The sequence below is a fragment of the Pagrus major genome, chromosome 2 (assembly GCF_040436345.1).
Source record: "Pagrus major chromosome 2, Pma_NU_1.0".
Taxonomy (NCBI): Eukaryota; Metazoa; Chordata; class Actinopteri; order Spariformes; family Sparidae; genus Pagrus; species Pagrus major.
In genome coordinates, this window is record NC_133216.1 from 7,818,879 (window position 1) to 7,842,216 (window position 23,338).

General features: G+C 39.0%; 1 protein-coding gene across 5 annotated transcripts in view; it reads right to left on the reverse strand.

The window, feature by feature from the left end:
* The window catches only part of nbeab (neurobeachin b), a 228,043-nt gene that overhangs the window by 62,981 nt on the left and 141,724 nt on the right, over positions 1-23,338 (reverse strand). For 3 of the 5 annotated variants that reach the window (XM_073492028.1, XM_073492035.1, XM_073492045.1), the window contains 3 exons: positions 16,272-16,396; positions 6,762-6,908; positions 692-828 (listed from right to left, as the gene is read on the reverse strand). In XM_073492028.1, coding sequence (XP_073348129.1) covers positions 692-828; positions 6,762-6,908; positions 16,272-16,396 — 409 coding nt within the window. Of the gene's footprint in view, positions 1-691; positions 829-6,323; positions 6,357-6,761; positions 6,909-16,271; positions 16,418-23,338 lie in introns of all 5 variants that reach the window. The other 2 variants (XM_073492021.1, XM_073492013.1) reach the window with 2 other exon arrangements.

The window sequence follows — 23,338 nt, forward strand, 5'->3', positions numbered from 1 at the left end:
GGATTATAACATCTGTGATCTGATTTTTTTAATTTCTGTCTCTGATCTAATTTAAAGAGCTAATAAAACGAGCTGTTTTATATTTGTGTCCCCTTATGGTTTTATTAAATGTGTTTCTTTACAGTAGTGAAGTAGGCCTAACGCCATGCAGTAATAATATGACATATTTAATTTCGCCGACTCTTAATAAGGAAAATAATAATTTCACACACGACATGAAAAGATCTGTAACCTTTCCACCAGTTTGTATTTTTTTTTTTTTTTTTGAAAAACCACAACCAGCTGTGCAAGAAATCTGCGTGTAATTTCTTGAAAAATTGGATAACCAGCTCACTTGGCATAATTTGGTTGATAGACGTCTCCACTGTCTGATGGTTGACGAGCAGGCCTCAAGTATCATTACATGACTCTTTTTTTTTTAAATGCATAAAATTGAAACACACAAAACAAAAGTCAACCGCGATTCACAAGAAATGCACAAAATGTCGTTATAAAATACAAAAGAAGAAGCGAGACAAAGCAGCTCAGCTCTCTGAAAACATCTGTGCAAACCCGTTTTGTCTTTATAAAATACTGAATGTTTTAATACCTGTCGGCCATTTCCAACGAAAAGGGGGAGGAAAAAAAAACATGCACAAGCCAAACTGCCCGCTTTAAACTTGAGCTGCACACTTGCTTGCAGGTTACTTACCTTTGGGTCGACCCTTTTGAAGGCAGGGTCATCCTCGTCCACCTCGAAGTAGATTTCAGTGGTGGTGATGGACAGAGTCCCCCGGGCCACCAGGACGGGGGCAACGAGCTGGGCCGGGCTGCTCAGGACCACTGGGCCTGCAGAGTGCAGAGGAGGGCAGCCATGTGCACCATCAGTAACAAGGAGGAAATAAAAAGATGATTCTTATGCAAAATAAAGCGAGGCTGAGGTTCACTCTGTAAAGCTGATGAATGCGGTTGGAGACAGCGGCCTGTTTGCACCAATCCGCTATGTGCGTCTACGCCGTGCGCTTAAAAACATTTGATATATTTTTTTAAATGAATTACCGCAGTTCAGTCAGACACTATACATTGTGACAGCCCCGTGAAATCTCCGTTTTATTTTAGCCTTTATCATTTATCACGCTACGAAACAAAGCCGCCTGAGCGCCTTTTCGTCTTTGAATTGCGCATTTCGAGCAATATATGCAGCACAATACGCATAATTATCAGGCCTATAAATAGATAGAAGTGTTTTTGTACCTGTTTGTAAACCAGATGCACTGATCATAGTAATAATAATCATAATAAAAATAATAATAAAAGCCTTTGTGATATGATCGGATCATAACGAGAGAAGAAAACGTTTTCAGGAAGTTGAATGCAGGAATGCAGTAGAGGTGAAACATTTTAATTTGCATCATTGATAGTCAGGGTTGGTTTAAAAGGGGCATCGACCTATGAGAGGGAGCCGTGCATGAATTTAAAAAGCTGCTCTTTTATTCTCCAGTACACCCTCCCTCCCTCTCTATACATTAAGATATAGGACAACAATAAAACCACAGGCTTGTTCTCAAGTCCTAAAAACTGTCCAGAATTTTAAGGTGGGTTTGTGACCCTGCCAGCTGATAGTGATCACATCTTTATTTCTGCCTCCTCCTCCTCCTCCTCCTCCCTCTCTCTCTCTCTGCTTCATCCTCCATGTTCTCAGATCAGTGTGTCGCTGTGGAGCACCGTTACAGTGATTTGTCTGCTCTCAAACGAAAGCTCTCGAAATCAGGATATTTATCGATCCCTTAAACTCCAAAGAGCCACTTTAATGTCTCATCAATCTTAATCTGCGTTCCTCAGCCAATTATGGCCGATAGTGTTACAGGAATACAAGTGGATTTCGGTCTCAACTCCCAGAGCGCCCCTTCATCGCTCTTGCAGGCTGCACAGTCAAACCTCCCTCCCTGTTTTTTTTTCTCTTTTTTTTTATTCTCAGCGTTGCTCGGGTCCATTAACGGTGATCCTATCTGCTGATGCTATCAGCCCGAGCGCTGCACGTTGCTTACAAGCTTCATATGAACAGTAAATACTTGCAGAAACCTCAGCCTGTTTTATTGAATTTTAGATAACGTTTATAAAAAACAGAATTTAAAAAAGGAAGAAAAAAAGATACAACATCAAAAAGTGAAAGTATCTATTTTAACTTATCATTATTATTAATATTATTATTATTACTATTATTATTATTATTGCCAGTTGACCCTCTCTGTAGCATAAATTGTTTCGTCTACAATAAAAGGAGATCGTCCTAATGTTCACTACAAATTACAAGCTCATTCACCTCCTACTAAAAATAACACTTTTAGGGCTGATGTATTGTGTTTCGGCCCTAAAGGGCTACCCAGAGAGAAAAGACACAATGCCTGAAGCATTAAGCCACAGCATCCATTGCTCATGGGGAGGAAGAGGATTAGGCAGTAATCCCCTCAGGGATCCTTCCATAATTAGGCTATATGGCATTAAAATGTTTACAGGAGAATAATGAAATTAAGGGCAAGTTACATGGGATGAGTGGTGTGTATACGCTAAAGCTCGGAAAATATCCGGCTGTTGGGGCTTTCTTTTAATGAAAATGCAAATATTTGTCAAATGACAGGTCAATTTAATGAAGTGATGAAAAGTCTCATTTGGTTGTGGAGGGAGTTTGGGAGAAGTGCTGAGAAGATGGGTTTATTATTATCCACAAGCCATCCGCTGGACTGTATGTTTGATGAGGCCGAGTGCTTTTATTTTGTACATTATGGGAGAAATACAAGTGGAAGTGGGTTACTTGCACACCTGAGTACAATCATTCACTTGCAAACATGCACATGTTGACTTATAGGTACCCACATACACATGCACAGCTGCAGTCATTATAACCCACTGTATGCTGAGGGCCTTGTTCATTCGAGTCGCTGTGCTGTAGCAGTGACCATGTTTTCCATTGATTTCAAAGCCTGCATTCATCTTTCAACATAAAACATTTACATGTAAAACCCTGAAGAAATATATACCGCATTACGGACTATTTAATGAGGCTGCAGCATACAAGGATTAATTTAAAATAAGCAGGAACATTTAAATATTTAATATAAATAAATCAGTTTTCGAGTGCTGTTTGTGTATTTTCTTTTTGATGTTACACTACTCTGTTTATATTAGGAAAGGATTCGTAGAACTTTGAATTAAAATGAAAAAAAAGAAACTTGAGGAACTTCGTCATGCAAAAAGAATAATAACACCCCGTCTTTCTCTTTTTTTTTTCTGAGATTCGCATTCACAAATGTTCTGTTGGTTTTACTCTTTTATAAACATGAAACCATTCAATGGAACTGTATTGTGAATGGGGACTAAAATGGATACAGAAAGACTAAATTAAGGCAGAACAAAATGGTTGTGGCCGCTAAACCACACTTCGGGGCATATACTAACACAGTTCCGGTATACGGCAGCAGGACAGTCGAATCTACAGACTCCTCCTTGACACAAGAAACGCCTTGTGAGGCTCCTCTTCTTTCCTCTCACATGCTCGTCGTCAGTTTCTATTTTATCTGATTTCAATTACAATATGTGCACACAAAAAAGGCTCACTTAATGCCGATGTGAGCACAGACAGCATTTTCTATGTTTGTGGGGGAGCAAAACTAATCATAGGTTCAGTAACCACAACTGCCTGGGCCCTTGAGTGCAGGCACCGCCCCTTTGGCAGCAGCAGCAGCAGCAGCAGGCACTGACCCAACGGCTGGCAGGAGGAGCACTGTTGTTGACAAGGACCTAGTCCCAGATCTCTCATTAAGGCTGTTCATGCCTGAGATTAGATACAGGCCAAACACAGACAGGGCATCCTGGTAAAAACATTACCCAAATGTTGTGAGCGAGGGAGCTCCCCTACTGGTAAAAACATGAACTCAATTTTGATTTAAAAATACCATAAATCCCAGCTCGTATTCTTCAAAGTTTGGTTTTTACGGCAAACAAGCTCACACATCATTAATGTATCAGAAATAGTAAATCTCAGCATTTCTGTTTTGAACAAGGTCATTTTTAGTTCTCTCGGGAGAATACATTCTTATTGTATTTCAGCTCCAGCCTTGCTCTTTTGATTGGCCAGTGCAGGGTTCATCTGACAGACATGGAGTGTTTGGCTGCCTGCTGGCTCTGGGACAAAGAGGAGGGGTTAGCCTCCTCCTCTGAGATTCATCTGTGGGATCTCCGAGAGGATTTCACTACTCAGCAGTGCCCTGGTTCAGCCTGAGCCTCATATACTAAGCCAGGATAACTAGCTAATATATACGGGGCTATGAACCTGATGTCATTATTTAAGTGTGTGGGAATCTAGAGTTGTAGGGCATCTTTTTAAATACCATTTCAATCAAAATTTGTACCAGGAATTACTCCATTAGATACATGCATTCATATTCATATTCATAAAAGCACCAAACTCCTTCACTCGCAGGACCACAGCATTAGATTATTATTAAAATTATCTTACAAAAAAGAGAACAGCCTTTTATTTTCCCGTGTTGTGTAATTTTTGCAGATGATCAAGCAAGTACTCATAAATTCTATGAAAACAGGAACATCTCTAAGATTATACATCATTTAAACAATCATTTTTAATGCACAACATGTCAGCCTAAGTGCATGTACAGTATTGGAGCAGTGAATGTTCCTTAAAAGTCTAGGTTAAATAGCATTTCAAGGATGTCTATCTTCTGTATCATGGTATTTATCTGAGTGAAACAGGATACGCAGGCGGGACTTAACGTTGACAGGAATTTGATTTGAGTTTGATTTGAAAGTGGGCGTTTCATAACAAACATGGAGAAGAGACGCCAACATGCAAGCTAGTTAAATACATGACTCTTGAATCAAGCCTGTGTAAGCACATATAGTAGTTTTGTTTTACAGAAAGAATCCCGATTGGATTTTGATACAAGAATACAAAGAAATGGATTTTCATTTGGCATATGTAGTTAAATAGAGCCACAATATGACTGGAGACGTGCTCTAAAAGTGTTCAAAAGGCATTTTCATTTCATCTCAACTTTAAATTGTCCAAAGTAGCCACTAATCCAAAGTAAAACAACACGGCCCAGACTTCTCACCATTAGAGGAGAAACTTTCACACTGTTTTATTATCCTTTTCACAGAAATATAACTGGTGATGGCTGCCAGTGCTGAGTATTATTTTTATTCTACATAAAAGCCTGTATCATTTAAACAAACCACTAACAGACTCTGCTTATTTAAATCATTTGCATGAGGTGTGAGGTGAAGATTGGGCTTTATTGACGAGTACGTGGTGCAGCATTCTTGATCTGCACTCAAAACTCAAGTGAACTCTGGATAACTTACCTTTTAAAGCCATGGCAGTTACTTGAAATGCAGCTACGAGGGTTGGCTTGATTGTTTGGCTCACACACACAGAGTGCGGTGCCGGTTATATTATACAACCTTTGGGCAACCGTTGCCTCGGCAGCAGGTTGCGCTATTGACTGAATTACGTCAGAGAAGGTATTAAAGCTGGGTTAAGACAAAAATATAAAATCACATGGGTAAAATAAATCAAAGATTAAGATTTAATTTTGCATTTTTCTTTCCTCAGCTGTTAAGGGCCACTTAATCTCTTAATGATTGTTCACTGTGGAGAGAATAAGGGTTAGTTTGACTGCAGGATAATTAAGCTGTTGTCTGCTCTCCCTTATTAACTCCCATCCACACAGTTAATACACTTTTGCATTTTTCTTGGCAAGGTTCAGTTCACATTTTTTTCCATTTGGAATGAGGACAGATAATTACTGTAATTTAAGATTTCCAATGGAATGAATTGTATTTACTGGAAAAATATATATCTACAGCATTGATTAACAAAAACAATATCTAACTAACAAATCATTTGTTAGATAGATAGACACGATGGATTATGTGTGTGTTATTTTACACAGGATTTTTAGTAAGAGAAATAACTGTTATCAGATATCTTTGCTCAGATTTGTTGACACTTGACAATGGCCTTATTAAAGGTATATATATGTTAGCCATAGGACAGCAGAATGTCCATTCAATAATAATAGTATTTAAACAAGTATAATATGAGTTTAATAACATGAACTAAACATGATGTTCAGTCTCAAGTTATACAAACAGATTTTGAGGGTAGATTATTTAATCAGATGACAGGTTAAATAAGGCCACCGTGAAGTTCATGTGGTTCTTATCAACTTTAATCAGTGATTGCTTGACGAATCCTGAATATGAGTTGTGACATATCTGGACTGATCATCTTTCCGGTGTTAGTTTAACTTTAGAAGACTTGCCTCTTGAGATAAACACGCGAGGAAGGAACTTTGCTGACAAGATCCAAAACAAAACAGAGAAGGACACTCATCAGACCAAAACCATATCTAGCTGTCAAACATAAGAAAAGCTGGTCAGATTAGGACACAAAGTCTTTGACTTCAGAGCTGCAGAAAACAACCTGTAAACTATGAATACATTAGATAAATAGATTTGAATACTAAATAATGCTAATGCTAAACATCTCAAAGTTTGCCCTTTCAGCGTTACTGTTTCCAATGCAGCATAATGAGCATTAAAAGCCACTGCATTGATCCAAACACTTAATCTGATGCACTGGTATTAATCGTGTAACTATGCCAGCTATTAGCAGGCACACAGATAAAAGAGGAGCACCGATGCTCCAGCAGAAGTGATGTTGACTTGGGGTTAATGGAGGTGCCGGTGTGCTGACTTACCACCCAGGTTGTCCATCTCCTTCTCTTGCAGCAGGCTGACGGCATCATCGTCTCCGTCCAGCAGCAACTCTGTCTCTGGGTTCTGGCTGGCCACAGTTTGGCTGCGGAAGACCTTCTTAGACTTGACCACCTCGTCCTCCTCTGTGCCTGTCAAAAGAAATACGGGGAAGAGAAACCACTAAAATATTGTACTCTGACCTCTAAAGCTCAGATTTATACGTCACTATGTTTAAACAGACAGAAACAGCTGGCTACCGTCTATTCCTTGGCAAAGTCCTAACCTTTCCTATTCTGAAACTAACTATTGTAGTTTCTGCTTATATACTTGTGAACACAGTATGAAAAGGTTGAGCTGTTGTATTCACTGACTGAGAAAAAGCTGGCTTTGAAAGAAAAGGCAATTTGATTTACAAAATAAAGTACATTTTAGGGATTGACCAACATATTTACATAGGACCAGATTAGTAGAAATCAAAAAGGCCGATAACCGATATTTGGAACCAATATACATTTGTAGTAAAAATGAAACTCTTTTGGTCAAAATTTCAAATAACCAGTGATGGTTGTGATGGTGAATGTAAGTAAGTAAAATTGAGTGTACTGTACATTAACTCAACTTGTATATTACTTTAGTATTTTTATTTTCTGCTGCTTTACACTTCCACTCTACTACATTTTAGAGGAAAACATTGTACTTTTTACTTCACTACATTTATTTGGTAACTTTAGTTACTAGTTACTTTGGAGGTTTTAGATTATTCAGTGTTGATAGGCCTTTGCAGAGTGGTGATTACAGACAGTAAGAAGCAACTGCATCAGAGCCTAAACTGCATATTTTTAATTTATTTTATCAGCAAAAATGCTGAGTATCTGATCAGATAATCTGCCTATTCATATTAGATTTTAGTAATACATTTAGCATATAATAGAAAATCATATAAATAAGTACAAGAAAATGCATCAATATAAGAGGGAAAAACACAACCACCAAGACATTGACGACCGCTGCATCGATTCCACAAACCTCACACACACAAACACACTCACACAAAGAGTGATGATTTACACAGATTTAAATTTGAAAAGTAGGGGAAAAAAATAACTAATTTCACGCAGTAACACATTTACATATCATAACCTCAAAATAACGGACAAAACCAGTTATCATAGCCACATTTCATATAACCAGAGTAAGAGCTTAACATGTTTATTCTAATACAGTCTGGGCGTGTTCAAGTTCAAACAAAATAATCTGTTTTTATAGGCTATTAACATGTATAACATCTAGTAAAATACATAAAAAGAAATAAACCATGGAGAATCTCTGCAGGAAAGACTCAATACATGCAGGATGAACCTGACATGAGATGCTCACTAATGTACTTGCCGCAGCATATAAAAGAATGTCAGGGTACACATTCGTTCACTGAATACATTTCGCATGGTTGAACATCAGAGGTGTTTCGGCTTTTTTTTTTAGACAAGGTCAACAATGAAACACTATCTTTATCTTGAAAGACCAGCAGCTGAGTAGGGGGATACATCTCGAGCTCATAGTCGATTAGAGATATCATTTGCAGCTTTTGGAGCCTTGACAAGAGTGAGACTGAACAGACAGCACAATTAGGAGGGCTGCTTACACCAGGGTTTCATCATATGGCTATAGTGGAGCACTCTCATTGAACAAGATCTGTTCATACATCCTGCAAAACAAAGAGGTCTCACGACACATTTATCAGCTTAAATCAGCCCATCTCCAACATGTGCCTGCCACACGGCTGTTCAGAACGCTTATGTGAATTTGTCTTTCTGAAGTCCAATGTAGGAAAAACTTGCGTGTGTGAAAGGAAGAACACATATCAAGTAATTGGAGGTGGCTGACACCCGTCTGACATGTTTCCTTTCAGCACGGTTCTTAATTCGCCTCTCCCTACCCTGAGGAACATGTACCTTGTCTTGAAGAGGTCACATTTGACTGTTGTCAACACTGCTACTGAGAAAAAAGTCTGCTTCCTGCTCTGTCTCATATCTGGTGTGCTTTCATCCGAGGGAGGGAAGAAGTCTGTGCCTTTCGGAAATGAATTCTGTGTAATGTTAAAGGCAAAAGCCAGCCAGCGGTCACAGATCAAAGCAGAATGAGTGAAACTTAAAACTGTAATTCTGTAAACCATCATTATGCTCCAAGTAAATGAGGGAACACGCAGCAGACAGGCTGATGTTCTGATTGGCAAGTCTCTGCAGGGTTGAGTAGACCAAATAAACCATACTGATTTCCACATGCGAATGAGCAACTTCAACTGTAGTGGGGGAGGGGGGGAGGGTCAGCTTTACCCACAATGCACTTCTCACAAAAGTAGTAATATGGTTATAAATAACAAGAAATGAAGAGCTATGACATGAAGGAGAAAATGTGCTGACATGAAAAGTGATCGTCTCATGAGTGATCGCCCGCCGACTCAGAGACATTCTCATATTAAAAGTGTGGCTGTGAAAAGGGTCACCATTTGTCACTATTAAAGGATCTGCTGTGCAGTGGTGTTGAGGATGAATCATTAGAAACATTTTCACGTGTTCACCCTTGACCACTAAATGGTAAAACAAAGAGAATGACCCTTTGGATATCTGATATCACTCGCATTAATGACCTAAAAGGAAAAATAAAATGAGACAAGTGAAGGCTAGGGTAGATATTATTTGCCTATCTAATCAATGAAGCCCCTTAACAAAAAAAAAAAAACAGCTGTCTAGGTCGTCTGTGCAAGCAGCTAGGTACAACTCATATTTATGTGTATTTTTAGAGGTCGACCTCTAGTGGCTGTAGTACTCATGAGGGAGCAAAGGAGGAAATTGGGTGACACTGGGTGAAGGACTCACTCAGGAGACCACTGTTTGTGTCTTGTGCGAAACCAAGTCATTGGTGAGGTCTTTGAATTACCTAATGTATTTAAACTAACTTTTGTTGCCTGAACCTGACCAAGTACTTTTGTTGCCTGAACCTAACCAAGTACTTTTGTTGCCTGAACACCAAGTGCTTTAGTTGCCTGAACCTAACCAAGTGCTTTAGTTGCCTAACCAAACTGCGACCATTTCACAACGTTAACAAGGTGACAACAAGTGACTGGTCCAGTTTGCCAGTCGCTGGTACTGTCCAACAGTTATATGTGGTAATTTGTGTCGTTTTGGGAAAGGTCCTAAATGTCCTCCCGGAGTTATTGGCAATTGACCTATTTAGTTTCTCAGGTATGAGGATGTGTTGATTTAAACATTCTTTTCAGTTGAATTTATGTTGCAAGAAGCTTATTCAGAATGTAACTGTGGTTATTGTCTGCATACATACATTATCCATCGTTTACTGAACTGATCTTCAGAATAATCCTATGTTGGTCAAGCGTAATAATACTTTTTTTTAAATGTCAAAAACTATCAAGCAATTCAATTGCTAATATATACTTTAGTTTAAAGCTGTAAATTCAGTCAAATCTTCCCCTCAAATCCTATTAAATGCACATTTCAAAACAATATTCACTGCACAATAAAGGGAAAAAAAATGCAGCCTATGCCACGTCACTGTATAATGATTCTACACCAACTAGCATCTATCTAATTAACCTTACAAAGTGAACAGTCCATCAAAAGCCACTTCCATTGACTTCTCAACGTCTCTGAAAAAAACAGCAGTTTCATTTCATGTCGGCTCTCAGGCCCTTCAGGAGCGGTGCCAGGAGAAGCCACCGATCACCAGTCTCACGGGTCCTCTTGTTCAATCACTGAGTTGAAACTGCTTCAGAGTGCACTAATTACACTCAGTAAAGTGCATTGCAGAGCTTTTGTGACCCCATTGGAGGCTGATGAAGACCTGCCAGCTGTGACCAACGGAGGTCGTCTTTGAGCCCTCATCACTGGGGTTCAACAAGGATCCATGGTACTGAGGTGCTTCAAGGGTATCTACCGACTGCCTTGTTGCACAGTTTTCACTCAGAATGTTAAAAAACATAATGTTAGATGACATTTTGGATTTCTTTATTAATGGAGTCTTAAATGAAACTAAACGTTTTTATATTTGAGATTATATTTCAAATGCAATGTTAAAAATGATGAAAAAATAGTCATATGATCCATTTTATAGACACCATGACATGGCCTCTGTATTTCTTTAATGTGATCTTACTCCTGTTGAAACAGGATTAGGAGCCAGGATACAACACAATGAGGGATATTTGGTGAAAACCAATGTAAAATCAGTTCAGGAGAAAAAATGCTGTTTTGATGGGAGAACATGACTGTAACAGTGACAGTTTGCCAGAAAGTTAACGTGCATGAGCAGCAATAATTTGTGTTTTAGACAAAAAAATGAGGATTATTTCCTCAGAGCCACATAGTGATGAAATCAAGTAACTGTGTTCTTTTTGTGAACAAGCTAAAGCCCAATTCAAATAAACTTTATAATCTTAGATACAAGCTCCTACTTTGGAAATATTTCAGCGCTCAGTAGTTTTACTGTATGGAATAGATAAGAGTTGAAAGGCCGTTAAAAGACAGTTGAATTAACTATAATACTGTTGCCAAGGCTCCATGTTTCATATACTGTAACTCTGGAGAGTTTTGTGGAACTGGCCTTTCATTTTTATAGCCTCATAGAGCCGGCGAGCATGAGTTTTTCTAAGTCTCCTATGTATTATACAGCCTGCCGCAAACACTTCACTGGCACTCCTCGAAAAGAAATCCTCCACATCATGTTTCACTTAAGGTTCAGCTAAAGTATATGGGTACTTCTTTTCAAGAGGGAAAAAAGCTGATTTCACAAATACTGTGGGTAATTCAATATACAAGACTATAAATAAAACACAAAATACCTCAGGTTGCTCTTTTTGAGAAGTTTTCATGAAGCGGTTTGATGAGCAAAGCACGATCTGGAAAATGCTAGAAAAGGGCAAACGTAGAAATCACTGAATGTTTGTCAATTGATTTGACAGGCAACATTTTGGACACAGTTAAAGACAAACAGCTATCTCGACCTCTTTCTAAACAAAGACTCGGAAAGAGAGCTCAAACTCCGGAGCTTTTGCAGAAATTATTCTGTTTTATGTCTCGTTCTGTCAGATCTGTGGAGATAACGTGCAGTAGTACAAGTCTTGTTTCCACAGCTTATTTACTATCTTGTAATATACATCAGCGTTTTGTGGAGTCATTCCAATATCCATATAACGTGAGCTCTATAAAATGTTTTAAATATATCTCTTCCGTTTCCCAGACTCTATCTGTTTCAGATCCTGCCCTCCTACGCACCCTCTCCACGGGCTCCACATTCCACATGGAGAGAAAAAGTCCAGTCTATGGGATTGCATTACCGCTAGGGCAATGCAATTCTGCCCTCTGTCTCTTCACTTTTATTTACTCTGCACTGAAAGATGAAATGAGGGGGAACAAATGACAGCTTCGTACTTCCTGTGATGCAAGCCATCCGTTTTGCAGAGAATGTGTTTCGAGACTGTAAAAGTAAACATTATAACTTTGATGTAGGGGAGTTTATACGGTGCAGACGCTTCCTCTTGGGGCGATCTTTATTCAATATCCTGGGATGTGCAGTGCGTGTCTACTGTGCTTCCAGAGGTTACAAACAACCTCATCTTCTCTCAATCATAACATTACCAGGAAAGTCTCATAATCCCCACATCTGGACCTGAACGTTAGGTACTTAAGAGAAGTGTTTCTGAACATATCACGTATTTACTGCAAGGCTGCATTAACATGTTTGGATTTGCATGTTAGTAAATGCCCTAATGCGATTTGTCACAATGTAATATCGTTGATCATAAAGCTGGAGACGGTTAACATCACATCATGAGGCTGGTGCCTCTGCTGCAGTACAGAGCTATAAAGATCTCCGCCCGGGGCAATCAGCTCGGAGAGAAGCTGCTCACCTGAAATGAGACAGCAAGGACACCCGGAGGTAAAACACCCCGTTAAACACTTGGATCAATATTAACGTGACTTCCATTTCATGCTTGCCCAATTCCAATCACCTAACAATATACTCTGATACTGGGCCGTGGCTGGCTGTAACAGGGCAGGTTATTACAGGCAGAGGGCAGAGACAGAATGTGCTGGCTAAGCTGTCAATGCTGCTAATAGACAACGAGGCAGAGTTTAAGGCAGAGTTTAACCTCCCATCACACACGTTCATGAATGTACACACTCCTCTCTCACACACACACACACACACACACACACACACACACACAGCACAAAAGTGATTACAAAGGTTACACTGATGCATGGATTTTGCCAATTTAAAAAGTTTCTCCTTGACGTTTGCACGCTCAAAGAATTTGAGTATGTTTCAACTTGGCATATGATAATTCTGGGAAAAGCATTGAACTATGTCTTCCACAAGAAAGGGTTTAGATGTATTGTTATTGGCAGTTTTAGTCTAAAATATTAATATCAGCTTTCAAAAAAGCCGTTCAAAATAATTGGTCAAATAATATCTGTTGGAAACTACAAATAAAGAAAAATAATCCCACTTCTAAAAATGGCAAAAAAAAAAAAAAAAAAAGCATTTCTTACTAAGAGAAATACAAGACGATTACAAGATTCTAAGATGCTGTCAAAATCGACGCAGGCCACTCACTCACTGCGATGTTCTTGTGAAAAATAAACTCTCCTGCTCACTTTCATTTTCCCCAAGTGAGCTCGTAAGACTGACGTTTACTGTGAGCACGACAGTTTTAAGTCTGCCCTCTTCAAACTCTAGATGGTGGCTGGTGGCGTATATTGTCATATCTCACTGTCAAACCAGAAACTGTGTATTCAATTTGGACAACCTACTGGTTCTCCAATAGTCCCCGATTTTAAAGCTTTAATAATGACTCTCCAGGGCCAACTCAAACAAGCCTCTTTGTTTTTCTACTCTGGTGCCTATGCAGCCGGCAACCCGCTAAAAAAGTTCTATAGACTCCCTGTCAAATTTAGGAAACAAAGTCTGGATGTTATGACTAATGGATATCCAACCTCTGAGCCTCCGTGCCAGGGTTATCTGCTAAAGATGGGTCCTATCTTTAATACCATGCTAATTAAAAGTGAATATTCATGATAAAAAAAACCCCACAAAGCTGTCATCGCACATTTAAAACAAAAACTGTCACTGCCAAGAAAAATCTATTGAAGCTCTGCAAAAGAACAAAAGATCCCTCTCATTTTAACTCACAACAAAACCTGGCCTCCGCCGTGCAGCCACATCAAAGCCTGCTGGAAAGAGCCTGAAAGTGCAGCTCACCTCTCAAGGAGAGCAAGAAGGCCATCCGACCGCAGGCAATCCCTTTCACTTGACAAGTTTATACATTATTCCACTCATTAAAACCACCACATGCCAGCAGGACTTCAACAACTCTTCAGTCAACCAGGCATTAACGTCAAAGAAGAGAGACAAAACAGATAGCTCAAAAGCATTATGTAGTGATCTGATGGACTAAACAACATGATGTGTATTAGTGGCATTGTTTTGAGGACATCTGTCACATATGTTAATAAAGGAAGTGGTTCACTCATACACCAATTTGAGCAACTTAACAGTAGATAAAGAGGCCAGTACTGATAAAGTTAGCAGATGGAGCAATGGAAATGGATGATATAGCGTTTTCATATTTGACATCAGTATAATCTTCTCTCCAGATTTGAAATCTAAAAAAAAAAAAAAAAAGAGTGAGTCAAATACTTGGTCTAGACTTGGAATGTATCTCTAAAAACCTTGTAGCATCCTTGTTTCCAGAGGATGTGATGGATCGTCACAGTTTAGCCACAACAGCTCAATACACTAGCTTTATGTTGAACTATTCATCTACATACGGTAGCTCAGACGCTCCACTTGAAGTAAGTACTTGAAGTAGTGTATTTATGGATTTTTACATTTTTTTAAATTAAATTAATTTTATTTAGGTCCTGAAGTCACAAAATGATAATAATAATAATAAAATACCCAAAAAATAAAAACAGATAAACAGCTTAAAGTTCCTATTTGTAAGAAAGTTGATTTTTGAGTCTCATTCCTGACTCGTCACATACTGACAGTTTGGGATGGTGGCCGACCCATCCTACAATCACCATGTTTAGTCAGGTGAGTTTGCAGCATAGTGAAAATAGGGATTACTAGATTAATATTTTGAGTTTAATATTGATGCTTTGATATTTTTCACAGGTAGGCATTGTGGATGTAATATAAAGTCATTTCTTTGCAGATGATACTGAAGTTCTTAAAAGCCTTAAATATTTCTGAGCATGTTAAAAGTATATATAAATATAGCCAAGATATACACTGATGCTAAAACTCTTTTTTGAGAGATTATAATGCAGAAAAAGATGCTTGGGTAATTTAAGTACACTGCTGTAGTAGTAAAATATAAAATATTCTGCCTCCATTACATATTTTTGTCGGAAATGTTTAATAAACACATGTGAAGGATCATTGCAAAAAAGGTGTGTATATCGGCTGGTATGTTGATATCAGACTTTTTTACTTCCTACTATCGGTAATGGCTCCAACAATCAGGTAATGGCCGGGCTCTAGTTAAAAGAACTAAACAGTTGCAACATTTATTTCCTTTAGTCCTCCCCGCCACAGTCTGAACACATCACCAAAGACCCACAAATTAGTTTGTGGCTAAAAATAATGGAACCGCAACAAACTGTAAAGCAGACGGTGCAATTATTGCATGTGTGCCTCATATATGGACCACCTGCAGCCGAGGCAGCAGCTGGCATGTGTTTATCTCCAGTGCTGCCATGATCCTCATACAGCAGCCATGGCAGAGTTGAAAGCAGCCAGATGACATCCTGAACTCGGGAGCCAACGGCTGGCTTTAGGAGGTCAGTGAACATGGTGATCATTATGCTTGTGTTGTTGTAACTCCACAGTCGTTTTTAAAGGCAATCCTGACCATAATGCATTGCCTGTTTTCTATTTTCTATAAAATAAAAAAGGCTCTTACTCCATTAATTTCAGAATCAATACTTTCACCCTTGTGCCGTGAGCACATTTGCTCTGCTATTCAATTATAGGAGGGAGAGAAGGGCCAAGGGTGTTTAATAGTACTGAGCTGCCTTCCTTTAAAAGGCGGTGTTGCATGACATAAGGCAAAATTGACACAAGGTGGTGGGCAACAGTACAAGACTGCCCGGGTCAATAAGAAAGTTTCAGGCAAAGACAAGAAACAATAAAGCGAGAGATCCAATTTGTTCCTGAGTATGTGATGTGATGGAAATAAAAAAGTGCAGTAAAATGGATGTGTCATGTTCAATTCACAGGACTCATAAATACGTTTCCCATAAAAATGACACGCAAATTCTCCTAAGCAATATGCTAAATGATGTGGACAAGCCTGAGCTAACTTTAGTGCCCTTTTAATGCTTTTTTTATTAAGCTTTAATGGCAACATTGATTCTACATTTAATGTTTAACCTCTCTAATTCTGATTAAAGAAACATTCTGATTGCACAAAGAAATGAAAAACTCACCATATTCCTGCAGCGACTTGCATATGACATCTAAGTGGGTGGAGCCAAATGGGTTTCTGACAAATCTCCGCCTCCGCCGCAGGTCATCCTCCCAGTAGTCCAGACGCCAGAAGTCGTGCAGCTGACTAGGAGAGAGACAAGAGGACAGGAGGGTTAGATAGAGCACACACCCCTCAGTGATGGTCTGATTACAGCAGCCACTTCCTTATCAGTGGAAAACATCTTGAGGAGAAAAATCAGGCCACAGATAGCAGTTTTATTAGGCTGAGTAGTGGCATGCTCTGCAGAGGCCCGGTAATGTTTGCTCTGCTAAGGCCTATAGCATCAGAACAGCAGGGAGCAGCAGCAGCCGCTGCACACATAAATCACAGGCACTCCCATTAACAAATACAGCATCAAATTACAAGTATAAATGGCACAGCTTGCCTCCTTTTTTACAATGTTTTTTAACAAGTCTTGTAAATCAAAGGTAGGAACCTCAACGCAGACAGCGTGGGGTTTAATGATCGGGGTCTTGGGGCGGTTGAGGCATGAGCCTATAAAACAAGCCCCCACCCTGCATATGTGGAGCCATGATTAAAATAATGTGCTGAAATATTCATTGAAATGATTCCCAGAGCCCTGGAGCAACCGACAGAAAATTGCATTTTTATTCATTATTAATAACAGCGAATTAGGGTCGTAAAAAAAAGAGAGAAAGAAGAAAACAGTTCCAGCATGTGGTAACCATCTTTGTAAATGATTATTCCAACATTAGCAAGGACCTAGGATAATTTTATTGCTTGCAGCTAATGCAAACCATTAAGCACCAGGACTAGCATTAGGTTACTAAGTGCTGCTTATTCCAACCTCGCACTAGCTGGAGCTATTTCAAAGCCTTCGTGTTTCCTTTAGAGGGAAATGCAGCAAAAAATCTTACTTTAATTTACCCTGAACAGGGAAGGGCAATGCATTAAAAACAGTGATGATTCAAATCATTGGTGTGCAGTTAACAGTAAGGTAAGACGTGATTACATCAGCCTGGCATGGGGTTTGTTTTCATTTAATTTTCAGTCAAAAGTGAAGAAATATGGGATCACCGTTTAATTTTGTTTAACTTCAACAGCTACAGCATGTGTGCGTAGGGGAGTTTAACTCTTATAGATAGCTATTTATTACACAAACACGAAGAACATCCTCTCGTAGAACAGGACTCTATGCTCTTATCCAAAATGTTGTCTTTACCTCCATGTTGTAAAAAAGAAAAACACTACAAAAAGCCACCCAAAGCTCCAAATAAAACCTTGGATCTTGTCCTGTGTGTCCAAATCCAAGTAGAGATTTTTCAATGCGTGAAGGATACAGTAAGGCCTTGGCAGGCAGCCGTCTTTTGCATTGTATGGTTTCTGCCCCCTTCCCTGCCACAGAATTGAAGCAGTCTAAACAGATTAAAGTGTTACAGGGGATCACATCACAAAATACAGCCTGCGTGCTCCATGAATATAATATCTACAAATGTCAGAAATCAAGAGGCTCAGGAGACTTAGCTGGGCTCTGACAGCAACAAGAGCTCAGTTTCAGTTAAGTATCAATCAAAACTGAGAGAGAGAGAGAGAGAGAGAGAGAGAGAGAGAGAGGGTGTGTGTGTGTGTGTGTGTGTGTGTGTGTGTGCCCTCATTGTATGCACAAAGTATCATGAGGCGCTGTATGCAAAGCAAGACTGAACGCCTTGAGCTTGTCCCCTGTCAATCTCCCTCAAAGCTTAACTAAGGAAAAGAGAGATGTCAGCGGGTTGAAAGGAGAAACCCACGTAAATGATATTGTAAATGCAAGATTACACAGTGTGAAAAATGTAAATCCACTGTAGGAAACTGGGCGATTACTGCTGAAGATTATGTCCCCTAATTCTTAGTGCAAACAGACAGCAGATGCCAGTGGGGGATATATCCGGCACTTTGAAGATTCCCTTATAACAGCATTAGCTGCATTTGATGCTTTTTATTTGGTCTGCTTTGAGTATAACTTAAGTTTAAAACAAAATATTCTCATTCGTCTAACAGCAATCACGGCTACAACATACCAAACCCTCAAGTAATAATGACTGATTATTATGAGTTGGGTGCGTTTCCTTTGTTCTATCCTGTGCAGATGGTTTCAGTTTGAATGCGGTATTCTGCTGTTTGAGTAGGACCTGTGATATTCTAGACCATGTGGTCAGTGCTAGACCGGATTTGCCTGTGCTAAAGTGCCGTGCTGAAGGAACCTCCTCTCTGAGGGTGGTCCAGAAAGTGCACAGGAGGATCACAGTCCTGATGGAGATCTACAGCTGGCAGCTACTGAGCTCTCACACAAGGGATTTCTGAGGTGGCACTGAGCCACCAAACAGCACAGTCATGTCTCAAAACATAGTGGGATATAAGGAATATTATCAAATGGTTTCATGTGTCCCAGTGGGTTTCAGTTGGGTGTCCATGCGCTAAACCAAAATGACCAAATCTGATACAATTGACCTTTCTCTCTCCCTTTCTCTTTTGTAAGGAGATGACTGTGTTCTTCAGTACGCGTGTGCACACACTCACATGCACAGCTATACACAAACTTATACACATGCACTCACACACATGCTAAAGCACAGACACTCTCAATATATTACTTTATTTTCATTATTTGCTATTTTATGTTTTGGCTCCTTTAATTTAGCTTTTTCATCCTATGGTTAATTCTTTGCTTATTTTTGCCCATTACATGACTTTTGTAGATGTTTTTAATGCATACTGAGTTTTATCATAAGTCTCTAAGGGCTTTCTTAATCTCACCTGCACAATGTGTGTCTTTTCTTTTCTTGTTGTTTTTCTGCTGCTTTGTATTAAATAAATTAAATAAACACAAAGTACAATGTTTTGTCAAAATCACTGCCAACCTCACTCATATGGGACTGAAAACTAGGGATGAGTGAACAACACACCAACCACTTCAGCCAACTATATTATCTGTAGCCGTATTCATACGTGGAATGGGCGGGGCTTAAACCTGAAGTAGGCCGAACTAACCACAAGTGGTTATGGGCTGACCAGAAGTTGTTATATTCATTATCAGAATTGAGCTTAAGATCAATGTTTTTGATAACAAGAATAAGGGAACTTTTTACAGATTTACAAAATTATTTACAGAACAAGTTTTCTTTAAACTATCCCATAAGGATTCTCCATCAACACGAGTAAACAGATATTGACATTATCTCAGCTGCACATTGGTGGTATCTGCAGGTTTCTATCCCTATATGTTCCCATATAGCAGCTGAAAAAGACTATCCTCTATTAAATGCACTAGATCCAGATTTCTATTAGGATCCGCAACAAATTATACATACTCATAGATACCAGGCACCTGCATTCTCAATAAACAAATAAATAAACAATAAACAATAAATAAAATATTTTCAAAAAAATATTGTATTGGTTGAGAAAATCCTGGTAGTTATTCTGGCATTATGTTGGCTAACATGTTGGTGACATTCTTCATTCCTTAAACATGCATTTAAAAACAATGGGAAATGATTGAGGTAATCTACATACAAGTCCATAAGATATATGCAGTAAGTTGATGACGTAATTATCATGACAGGGATAATTGTACTAGCACGTGCACACATTTGTGCCATTTAGTATACTGCAACAGAAAACAACCAAGTCTGATCCCTCAAGACTGCAGATAAAACACAATTCCTGTTTCAGAATCATTAATAGAAGCTAGTTCCCTGTATTGTTTTTATAACAACAACAAATTGTCTATCCAATAGCATTCTTTATTAAGCTGCGTTGACTTGAGACCTCCTTATTTTCCACATCAAATATGTCTGGCTTCATGACAACCATAAAGAATGGCTGTGAGCCGGCCTCCTAGAAGCTCGCAAAATTTATTAGTCCCGTCACCCATCAATCACCCAAATGGATTTCAAACCGCATTTTAAAAGCTAATTTTCCAGCACTGATAACCTACAGGAAACAGGAGCACCATTATTTACGGATGCTTTCAGACTTGCTAAGTGCAGTAGGATAAATGTGTTAGAGGAGGACTATTGTCTTTTCTCCCTCAAATAGGTATTTAAAGCACACCTCTCCTCAAGGAGCCGGTGTTGAGGTTTTTGAGTTGCCAGATCTAACAGCCCAGTCTACAGGGAATGTGTTTTGTTTGTAGAAGGAAAGGGAAACCTGACAGTCATAATTCAAAATAAGATGGGGAGGAAAATAAAAGTAAAAGGATTGATAACAGTTTTATAGGTAACTATAACATCATTCTAGAAAAGAGAGACACTTTTGACAGCTGACAAGGGCTCATATTGGATTAGAGGGTGATATATTCTCAGTGCTACTGTTATATTAGTGCAGCAGAGACCCTATTTAGTCTTATCATATTTTGTCTGCTTTGGAAAATAGTATTGGTGCTTGAGTAAAAGGGTAAACTAGAGCGAGCGATAGGAAAAACCTGTGCTGTCTTCTAGGTTAAAAGGTGGTTGTTTGAGGTCTGAATTGTGTGTCAAATGAGCAAGACTTGGGCAAACAATTGCCTTCTGTGGTGAAAAAAATTCACATACAATTAAGATAAAATCATTGAAAGAAACGATTACACGTTACACCGATTTGTTGTCTAAAGTAATAATTATCTTTCTGTTTTTTTCAAGCCACTTTAACCAGAATGGCTCACTAAAACACATACACAGCTGCAATGCAGACAGAAGAGGATCTCATGGTTAAAGATTTCCTTTTTATTCTATTTATGCTCAGAGGAGAGTTTTTTATGTGAAGCAGTCGAGAGGAAGGACAGGGACATGCTGATCCAATAAAACACCATTATATTCCTTTTAAAAGCTTCCATTGGTGACATGAGTAGGGGGTAATTATAATAAATGCCAGTAATCAGTGACAATTCTATTCAAAGGCGCAGTGGCTGGTTTCTATCACACGCACTGGGACACTGAACACACGTCAATTTTTCAAGTAACTATGAGGACAAGTGGTCTTTTCTTTCATTTTCAGTTGTCTGAACAGGCTCACTGACTATGAGTTACAAAGTCCGTAAGGAATTACTTTGAGATGCACATGTCACTGACCTAAAAAATAAAATAAAAAAACTTGATTATAAAATAAAATGAAGAAAAAACAAAAGACATAGTTCACTGTTAACCTACTGAGAATGTACTTGCTCAAACAGAATTATTGAGGACATTTAATCAAAAAGAAAAATCCACCGAGGGTGTGTGTGTCTGTGTGTTTAAATTCAGGTCAACTCTCACTTCATTCAGCACTCACCAGAGACTCAGTTTCTCTGTCCTTTCCCCCTCTACCCTCTGTAATATAGTTTATGCAGTAAAGTACATTTCCCCTCCAGCTCCAGTCAGCAGTAAACATTACAGAACATAAACACCCAACAATGGAGGTCACCTCGAGGTATCGCTGCTGCAGTCAGTTTGTTACGGGAGTGAAGATAAATCCACTTTGTAATCCCAAAAGTTAAAAAGTAATCTGAGCTCTCCCTCTTTTGAAAGAAATTACAAACTGTGCATTTAAAATATTTTCAGAAATACAAATTTATCAGTGGCCATTTTGTGTCTTAATAATGCATAATGATGATGCAGACTGATTTATCTCAGATCAAACTGTAATATTAGGCAGTGCTGATCAAATATAAATTAAGAATCTGTTACTGCAGCCTAATGCTCGCCTCAAGTGTTTTTAGAAACTTATTTTAGTGTGCTGTTTAGCTATAATATGAAAATTCACTCACCAGGGCACTATATTGAAAACAGACACATGGAGGACAGAAAAGGGAGTAACATGCTTACGAAGTCAAACAAGCTGCCAAGACAAAGAACAGAGAAGCTCAGAAGTGAGTGATGTTGTTCTCTGCTCAGGATGCATTTTTATCTTATCTTAACATAGAAAATGGTTGTTTGTTGCTATATGAATGTTCAAAATCTTATATATTTAACCTTTAATCGAACTGGTCCTTTGATCCCATTAAAATGGCAACCACATATGCGGATCTGTAATGATGTGGATTCCACGCATCATGAAAACCATCAGGCAGCCAGCAGACGCTACAAACTGAAGCGAGGAAATGCTAAAACACTGTCTGTCAACCAGCTCATTCTTTTTGGCGAGCATTTTTATGCCACAGTTCTCAACATACTGCTGCTAGATAAAAAAAAATAAAAAAAATACCAGTGTAAAAAGACACTGCATCAAAAAGTGATGACTGGCAACCATATGGTGATGAGCATTTCTCAGCCCACTACTTTCAAAGTAACCTATAAACTAAGAAAAAAACCCACTGTGATTTCCTGTATAAAAACACATCGAGTTTGATCATGCGTCTGTCGAATGCCAAGTGTAAAGTGACTGTATGGCCAACATCATGATCAGATTATCACAGAGGGCTGCAAATGGTACACAAGACTTTCATCTCTCTAATTTTGCCGTTACATATCATCACTGCACTCAACACTGTTGCAGTCGTGAGGATACCGACCTTAAGATCCAAATGCTTCTAGTTATTGGAAATGACTTTTCTTTTAGAGATTGAGAGATAGAGAATAAACACACTGAGGAATGGCTATTGGACACAGACGAAAGGGAAACAACACAGCAGCAACAAGATTAACTCCAGGTCATCTGGTGTAATGAAGACAGACGTATGCGCTCAGACGAGGGATGAGGAGCCGTACTGTACTGGAGGTGAACTCCCCTGGATCACCAGCTTTGTGGATCCCCATCTTTCATCGGAAATGGGGCACAGTGAGGCGATGCCCAGCTCAATTTCAGCACCCGCTGAAATTGATGATTGTGTGAATGGGCCTCTTTCCAGAGATAATTAGCACAGTGTGCAAGGTTAAGAGTGCCCCAAGGGAATAGAGCCTGGTGTAGGTCAAGAGCAAATGCAAGTAGAGAGAATATCAGCATGCAAGAACAAAGGACCATCATGTTTTAAATAAGATCTAATTAAATGAAGAATAAAAAAACATTATCACTTGCAAGCTCTTTTAAAAGGAGCTGCTTTTTATTCCAACCCTCTTTAGATAGTGGACTGAA